The sequence below is a fragment of the Zeus faber genome, assembly GCF_960531495.2.
Source record: "Zeus faber genome assembly, chromosome: 3".
Lineage (NCBI taxonomy): Eukaryota > Metazoa > Chordata > Actinopteri > Zeiformes > Zeidae > Zeus > Zeus faber.
Genome location: NC_137190.1, coordinates 36191429 through 36200850, shown reverse-complemented (window position 1 = coordinate 36200850; position 9422 = coordinate 36191429). Strand labels below are relative to the sequence as shown.

The 9422-nt window shown below is 38.1% G+C and overlaps 1 protein-coding gene across 1 annotated transcript; it reads left to right on the top strand.

Annotated features, from left to right (window-relative positions):
• Nucleotides 1–7316, top strand: spg21 (SPG21 abhydrolase domain containing, maspardin). Its single transcript, XM_079997912.1, has 9 exons — nt 1–108; nt 1612–1676; nt 3241–3402; nt 4053–4133; nt 4206–4351; nt 4828–4936; nt 6097–6204; nt 6304–6444; nt 6550–7316. Exons 2-9 carry the CDS (start codon nt 1614–1616, stop codon nt 6679–6681), a joined length of 942 nt encoding a protein of 313 aa, XP_079854038.1. The 5' UTR covers nt 1–108; nt 1612–1613; the 3' UTR covers nt 6682–7316.
• Nucleotides 7317–9422: the final 2106 nt, after the last annotated feature.

The window sequence follows — 9422 nt, the reverse complement described above, 5'->3', positions numbered from 1 at the left end:
GAAGTGAGTAAAAACTCCTGTCACATGACCGGAGAGCAAGGAAAAAAATGCTGCACATTAATGGATAAAATCGCACGAAAACGACGGATGAACTCCAAATACAAAACGGTAAGAACGTCCTTCCCTCGGCGGTCGTTCAACAAACCAAAGTTGAATAGTGTTGTCGAGTTTGGACTGGGATGCCCGAGTTCAGGTGAACACGACCTAAAAACACCCACTTTAGAGTTCGGCAAGACGACAATTTGTTTTCATCCTAAAGACATACACGTCGTTTGATAACGATGTTATCTGAAACACAACATCCAACAACAGAAAGCCCACATTTTCCTATCCGTCAATTAATACTTATAATAAACTGGAATGGTTATGTTGATGTGTTTTGTTGCATCTTGTATTATTATTATTGTTGTTATAATTCTAATAATAATAATAATAATAATAATAATAATAATAATAATAATAATAATAATTATTATTATTATTATAAAAACGATTGTTTTTAATCTATATAACTTATCTAAATATAATATTTAGATTTAGATTATACTAATCTAAATCTATATAACTAATTATTACTTATAATTCTCTTGGCGCTTTTTGGGCTAATACTATATGGAACACGGCAACCGCGGTAGGCAGAGAAATGGTTGAGGTCTCGTTGGAACCGTGACGTTTCATACGACTGGTAGTTCGAGTTTGTTCAGCATTGAGCAAGAAGGTTCACGTTCAAGAGATTATTTGTCACAGAAGGTGGTTATAAAAACACGGTAATAATAATATGGGAATGGTGATTATAATAAATTTCAGTTATTGCATACGTCATGCTTTTCCTCAATAACACATAACTAGTAGCCTCATTTTAAAATGCATAATGGTTTGATGGATGAAAGGGACATTTCGGAAATTTGGCTCTTGCGAAAATATTTTTTGTTAATGTGGCTCCTGAGCTGGGAAATGATAATGAGCTGGGAAAGGTTGAGTACCACTGGTGTAGACCGACAACCCAATCTTATGCTGGGTTTAATGGAAACTTGAAAAACTGTAATTCGTGCTTCGTTTTACAAAACCCTGAAAACTATAATCGGTCACGGAAGGCATTCTCACACCCCAGGAAGTTCTAAGGACCTTTGGAGGAACAATCTCTTTCTTTTGTGTCTGCACTGCATGATCTAGGAACAATGTTAAAATACTGTTTTTGAGGGACATTTTTTGCTCCTATCCCAGGCCAGGGACTAAACGACACAAGGTCATGAGTCAATGCAGCACAGCAACGGCCATACTTAAAAACCTCCGTCAAACGTTAATTATAATAACAATATTACATGTATAATTTGTGTACAACAAAATATTTGTACAACAACAAATTAGTGAAATAGTCGGGAATTGTATAATTGCGGAATATTGTAAATTCATAAATTTGTAAATTGCTGTCGATACAAAATGATGGTGGGTTTTGTGGAAACTAGGAAAAATGTAATACTTACCTAACACAACTAAGCTGCACCCTCTGTGTGTGTGTATGTGTGTATATATATATATATATATATATATATATATATATATATATATATACATACACACACTCAATGGATTTCTACTACTGTGTTACAGAAATGGAGGAGATAAAAGTGTCTCCCGACTACAACTGGTTCAGGAGTACAGTGCCCTTGAAAAGAGTAAGTGTCTGAGCTTTCCTGTTCGTCCTTTTGCTCGAATGCAGAGGGGGTACCAGAGCTATTCATTTAGATGCACCGTGTGCCTGGCCATTTGGGCAGGTGATGCATTATAAAGGCAGGGATACAGTAAAAGACTTTTAAGACCCAAAGCAAACGGACAGCATCGAACATCAAAATACTTTCCTTCCCCCCATTGCAATAAAGCACACCCTACAGGATGAGCAAGGAACGCATCTCGGGACTCTAACACACACTATAGGATTAGTAGCCTTGAGACTTGAGTTTGTATCAAACCAACCTGATATTCAGGTTTAGGGTTAGGCTTATCTGGGAATGATCTCAAGAGTAACTGGTCATCTCAAATCATATTCAAATTGAATTGGTTTTTTTAAATGCAAGAACATACATATACACACAACAACGACAACCCCTAATAACCACAATAAACTAAACCAAAGAAAATAAATACTAAATAAAAAAAAATACAGTCAAAAAACTACAAACAAACAACAAAGGTTTGGTTACAGAGTTATTTACTGACTCTTTGGTTCCAGGTCTTCATGTTCCAAGTTCTAGGTCAAAGTAAAAAATGGCTGCCACACATTTTACAAAGTTTGGTATTTAGATTCCCTGGGTAATGTGTGTGGCTAAATGTTTTCAGACGCTTTCGACTCACTAAAAAGAAAAGTTGTTCATAGAGAAACAATGGATTCAATCCATATGTGAGAATATATGGCTTGAGGTATGTCGGTTTTACTGCCTCTTTTCCCTTTCACTGCCATTAACGCTCACTTCCCTTATGGATTTATTTTCGACTCTTGCGTGGGTTTATTTTTTCTCTCTCTTCATTTGGTTCTTATTTTAAAGTTGTCACATGTTCCAATGCACATCCTTTGAGGGGATATATTTTTCTCTGTGTTTTTTTTTTTCTGGTTTAGCCTTTGGTTAGGTTAAAACAAATCAAGTAACTGCAGGGTCTTTGAGGTGCTTGAATTTCGTCCTCAGAAATTGAATTCCTGGCATACCTTGAAAAAAGCCCCTTTTGTGCTGAAGTGCTTGAAAAATCATTGAAAGAGTTATTCAAATCGTAACGTAATAAACTTTTTCCAGAATTGCTTTTACGTCATAGATTATGCCAGGGAAATGTAAATTTGAGCCAGCATGGATGGAAATAGCCATTTATGATAGTAGATGACAATGAGATAAATAATAGATATACTAATATAGATAAAATAAACAATGAAACTAAGATTGTATGCTATTTTAATTAATAAAGATCACATTGAAAAATGGATTACATTTGTTTTGTTTGAAGTCCTTAAAAATTGAAAAAATAGTGCTTGAAAAAAGAACTTGAAAGTCCTTGAATTTAATTTTTTAATAGCAGAAAGAACCCCGGTTATGGATTAGTGCCACCTCTTAGGTCCACCCACGATTAACTACAGAACGTGATTACACTGTTGTCCACACTTCCTTTATGCTTTATTTGAAATTGAAAAAGCCTACATGCCTCATCGGATGTCACATGACTGTTTCATTTTATTTATTAATTTTCTTCCAACAGATAATCGTCGACGACGACGACAGCAAGGTGTGGTCACTGTACGATGCGGGGCCCAAAAGCATCCGGTGCCCCATCATCTTGCTCCCTCCAGTCAGCGGGACGGCCGAGGTGTTCTTCCAGCAGGTGCTGGCGCTGACCGGCTGGGGCTACAGAGTCATCTCGGTGGGTAGGGCCAGATACCTTGGCGGGGATGTCATTTGAAAAAGCCATTATTTCCGAAACGAGGCTTTTATTGTGGTCGAGTCGTTCATTTATTTAGTATTTAAAACCTCTCTCGTCACATAGGCCATCAACCCTGACATGAAATATCAGCAGGAATTTCAAGCCTCTCCTTTAATCGAGGCAATTATTCACGGGTTGTGTGTATGATGTTTAACATGAAAGTTATTTGGCCTCAAACGAAAGCCGGCAGAAATAGGTCCAAAATACCGGAGCTAAAAAAAAATATATATATATTTTTTTAACTTTGACGGAGGGATTAGCTTATAATAACTAACTTATAGTTAACTTACTTACTTAACTAACTTAGAATTATTTACCATCTTCCGTTTTTTAACCAACAGTACAGGTTAAAAAATAAATAAATAAATAAAAATAATAATTATTTACCGTCTTTTAGGCATTTTATGTTTTTTTATATTATTTATTATTTTATATTTTATATTATTCAATTTTATAAATGTATTATTTTGTCATTTATTTTTGGCATTTTTTAGTTATTATATGTTGTAGAGGCGTTGTGTACTGTCTGCTTAAACTGTATATCTGCATTATTTTAAAGTTCTAAAGCCGTTATTTATTTGCCACTATAGTTGCAGTATCCCGTTTACTGGGATCTCTTGGAGTTCTGCGACGGCTTCCGGAAACTTCTTGATCACCTGCAGTTGGATAAGGTGAGTGTTATTTTTTGTTAATTCATTTTAATTTTTTTATTAGTTGTAATTACCCCCCCGCCCCCGTTTCAGGTTCACCTGTTTGGCGCGTCGCTGGGCGGATTCCTGGCCCAGAAGTTTGCCGAGTGCACCCACAAGTCGCCCAGGGTGCATTCCCTGATACTGTGCAACTCCTTCAGCGACACGTCCATCTTCAACCAGACCTGGACATCAAACAGGTTGACATGGATTATCTTGTTTGAGAAAAAAAAAATTGACTATTATATTCGGTGTTATACATTGCTTCATACGTTCCTTGATATAAATGCATACACTACAGTTCACTTTTTTTACCAGTGATCACTATGATTTCTAATGAAGATTTTAAATGTTTTGCCCTGGTCACGGCTTGTTTTCCGTTCTTCTCAGAGTCAGGAAAAAAAGCACTTGTTTTATTTATTTAATGAAATTAAATTAGGACTAGTATCAAAATGAGGAATACATACTGTTCTAGAAATGACAAAGAAGAGATAGAGAGAGAACAAATGTTCTAGAAAACTGCCATATCTTCAACGGGAAGTCTGAAATAGACCTTACCATTGAGTTAAATCTGTCATTTTCGAATGTCGGTATATTCATATAAATGGATATTGTCTAGAACTACATGAGTTTGGGGAGTGAACGATGATATTTATTTGTCTTTTTGCCCCTATAGTTTTTGGCTGATGCCAGCATTCATGCTCAAGAAGATAGTTCTGGGAAACTTTGCCAAAGGACCCGTGGACCCGAAAATGGCGGACGCCATTGACTTCATGGTGGACAGGGTAAGCCTGAATGATGCATGAATATTTCCAAAATTTCAGTTACACTTAGTGATTTATGTGCTATTATTTTTGGTTATTATTTTTCTTTTAAAATCATTGTCACAATGCGAGAGTTATGTTTTTAAAAGCAAGGCTGAGATGTTTTTTTTTATTTGAAAGGGGACCCCTCTATACTGCTTTTCAACAAGTTAATTTAGGTCTCTGAGGTCCCCAAAACATGTCTTTGAATTTTTTTACTGAAATAACCATACCACCCCTTGCGGCTGCCTGCGCGACCACCTCGTATCGATTACGCACATTTTAGTATTTTTAAAATTTTTTAGAGCTTATATAGCTTATTGTGCGTAATCACCGGGTGTCATGACATTTCACTGCATATATGTATGACCGTAAGTATACTGTATGTATGTATGTGACAAATAACCTCTTGAATCTTAAATCTTTAGTATAATATTATAATACTCAGGTTATGCATTTAAGCCATTCTAACATGCCTCTATTTCCCTCTGGTTCCTGACGGTCTGTTTCAGTGTGTGTTGCCTCCCTCCTGAGGCCCATAGTTCTGTGAACCAATGGGGTTTGCATGAGTAGTAGGGTTCCGAGAGGCAATGGGGTTTGCGCAGGTGTAGTAGGGTACTGTTGTATGAAGTTCTTTTTCTACTTGGGCCCGGTGTGACATGCCAGGTGGAGATCAATCTGAATGGTTTGTTGAATCACATGTTCTATGAAATAGACATCTCACAAAAAAAACACTCACAAAAAACTGACTGGGTTGTCTTTTTTCACAGTTTGTGTTAGTTGGCCCATCAGAGAACCAAATGTATGTGCACAAGCACTGAAAAGGTTTGTCATAATAGGTCCCCTTTAAAACGGTATATCACCAACGGGAATCACCCTATGTTACCAACAGCCCCTTGGTCCCACAATCCTAGATACTACTAACAATCTGAATAGTTACTAGCATCTAGCACCTAATATATTTTGACTAGTAAAACTAAAATGGTTTCTTGCAACTGTTGGAATAGTAACTAAATGATAACTATGAGTAACTTTGAAAAGTGGAATAGCTTGTCCTATGGATTAAATGTTAAAATGGCTTGCTTTGGAAGCCTGTATATGTGAGGATAGCTCGCCTCTGTCTCCTGTTGTCGTTGCTGTAGCTGGAGAGCCTGAGCCAAGGTGAGCTCGCATCCAGGCTGACACTCAACTGCCAGAACTCCTATGTGGAGCCACACAAGATAAAGGACGTCGCTGTCACCATTATCGACGCAAGTTCCCTTTTTTTTTTTTTTTTTTTTCCCTTATCTAAGTCACAGTTTAAGGTAATAAATGACTTAAATATTGTTTTTCTTGGCTGTGCTGTGAAGGTGTTTGATCAGAGTGCCCTCTCACTGGAAGCCAAGGAGGAAATGTACAAGCTGTACCCCAACGCCAGGAGAGCCCACCTCAAAACGGGTGGCAACTTCCCATACCTGTGCAGGAGCGCAGAGGTGAACTTGTACATTCAGGTAAGGACCAGTTCCTCTGTCTCTCTGTCTCTCTGTCTCTGTCTCTCGCTCTCTCTCTCTCCCTCCCTCCTACCCTCTGAAACCGGATCTGCTCTCGGATCACAGATCCACCTGCGGCAATTCCATGGGACGAGGTACGCTGCTATCAACCCCGCCATGGTGAGCGCGGAGGAGCTGGAGGTGCAGAAGAGCCACCTTGGGGGAGGGGAGAACCGAGGCAGCGACGATGACCAATGAGACTGCGGGGGGGTCTCTACATTTTGTTTCCCTTCCTTTCACTGAGCATCAAACATAGCCAAGCGTCCTTATCACATTTACTCACAATTGACCTCCAGATGAGAAACAGCCCCCCCTTGTCTCATGATCCACACATATATTAAGGACCTCTGTCAGATCATCGCTGGAGCTGTTTGTGTTTTCTCTCTCTCTCTCTCTCTCTCTCTGGCTGAATTGTCAATCAACAACTTATTCTATTTTTTACTTTACATAAGAAAGCAGTATTTTCATAATTGCGTATTGTACATAAAAAAAGAATCTATTCAACTGCTTTGTCTTAAAAAACTGTTGTTTGATTCCACATCATTAATTATTTGCCTCACGTAAAACAATATTTTGATGACTTTGAGATATGTTGCACTTTTAATTTAATTTAATTTAATTGTATTGTTTACTCTTAACGCCAGGAAAGTTAAAGCACTGGGTGACAAACAGACAACAAGCGTTAAAAAGGGGGTTCTGAGTTAAATTGAATGAGATTGTTACGTTACACATCTGAGTTGTAATAGACTAAAAGTATTGAATTTCCGTGATTTGTTGTTGTTTTTGTGGAAAGTATAAAACTACAGATAAAAGTATATTTATCCCCACAGGAATTTGCAGTGGTGACTATTTGTTCAAGAAAATACACTGTTGGGGAAAGGGTGCATAAAAAAAAAATGACATGAAAATAATAAAAAAATCATAATTTCTTAATATAATCTCAAAATCTAAAATAATATGAATATATCTTTATTTTTTCGATTAATCGACAGCTCTTACGGAGAAAAGAGTTAATTCTACAGATTTATTAAAATGTCACCGCCTGTACTCTTTCTGGCAAAACAAACTATCTGTCCATCTATCTGTTTATCCATCTATCTCTCTATATCCATCCATCCATCCATCCACACCTATCAAAAGTGGTCTAAGGTAGGACAACCGGTGACATGGTCATGGATGCCCACGGACTCATTGATGTGCATGGGGAGCGAAGTCTAGCCTGTCTGGTCCGATCCCACAGAAGAGCTACTGTAGCACAAATTGCTGAAAAAGTTAATTCTGGTTATGATAGAAAGGTGTCAGAACACTGTGTGTTCTGACACCTTTCTACTACAGCTCTCTGCATATGCGGCTGTGTAGCAGCAGACTGGTGAGAGTGCCCATGCTGACCCCTGTCCAGCACTGAAAGTTCCTACAATGGGCACATGAGCGTCCGAAGTGGACCCTGAATCAATGGAAGAAGGTGTCCTGGTCTGATGAATCGCGTTTTCTTCTACACTACATCACCTGGACGTGACCGGGGTTAGGGTCCGATCCGATCGAGCATCTGTGGGATGTGCTGGAACAACAAGCCCGATCCATGGGGACCCCACCTCGCAACTTACAGGACTTATAGAATCTGCTGCTAATGTCTTGGTGCCAGATACCACAGGACACCTTCAGAGGTCTTGTGGAGTCCATGGATCGATGGGTCAAAGCGGTTTTGGCAGTGTTATTATTGCTTTTTTTTTTTTTTTAAGAATTTTCAATTACTTTGCTATAAATGTATTTACATCACTGTATATGGCCATGTATGTAGAGCTATGATGGTCCTTCAATTATCTTCCCCCTTTTTTAATGAAGACTTCTGAAACCACACGTGCTATGACGCAGCAGCGCTAACCACTGATCATTTTCCTCCCCCCTCATGTCTGTCAAAGAGACCATTGTTCCCCAGTTTCATGTGGGAGCCAAAGCGTATAATCCACTCAACAGGGCTGTACTCAGGTCATGAGACATCACATTACTTTCTTTTTTTTTTTCACCCTCAAGAGTTTTGGCTAGTCTGTGCTCCTTGCACTACCTCTGCTAAATTTATCTTTTTTTTAAATTTAATTATAAATAGCAAACATTTCTATAACAAATGTTCAAAAATATTGCATGGGCTAAAATACATGCATACACATAATTGTGTCACATATCAATGCCTGTGGGACAGATAAGTGTCAGATAACAGACAAAATGTTATATATTATTGTGCAAAATTTTTAGATGGACAAATATATTAAACATAAATCATACATAATTTGAATAAAGGTTTATGGAATGATGTGATGAATTGTAGGGCAATTCAATTTGAATCAACAATTCATTGCCAGTATCTTTATTTATAGAGCACCTTTCAGCCAAGCAAATGCAAGTTCTTTACATAATTAAGAAAATTGTAGGGGAAAAAAAGTATATGATAATAAAATGTGCAACAATTCATATTCTTGTATCCAGAATAAAATGTGATATTGCCATTTATACGTTTCTATGGTACGCTCAATAATGGTTTTCCTACCAGAGGCGGACAACAAATACTTTACTTTAAATACGTTACTTCCAGGTCTGAAGGCCATCTCTAGCCAATTTTAGCCTACTGCTTTCCTGCCCATTTTTTCCTCCGAAATGGAAAAGGGCGTACAGTTAGCAATTGAGCGTCATTTTAACGCCACGGAAACCAGTGATCAATAACAGAAAATGCCCTAGAGTCAAGATAATGACCATGAAAAGCTAAACCCCTGGTTTTTCTGCTTGTCTATTACCTCCAGTAACGAGAGAGAGAGAGAGAGAGAGAGAGAGAGAGAGAGAGAGAGAGAGAGAGAGAGAGAGAGAGAGAGAGAGAGAGAGAGAGAGAGAGAGAGAGAGAGAGAGAGAGAGAGAGAGAGAGAGAGAGAGAGCCCTTCCTTTAGAGCCTT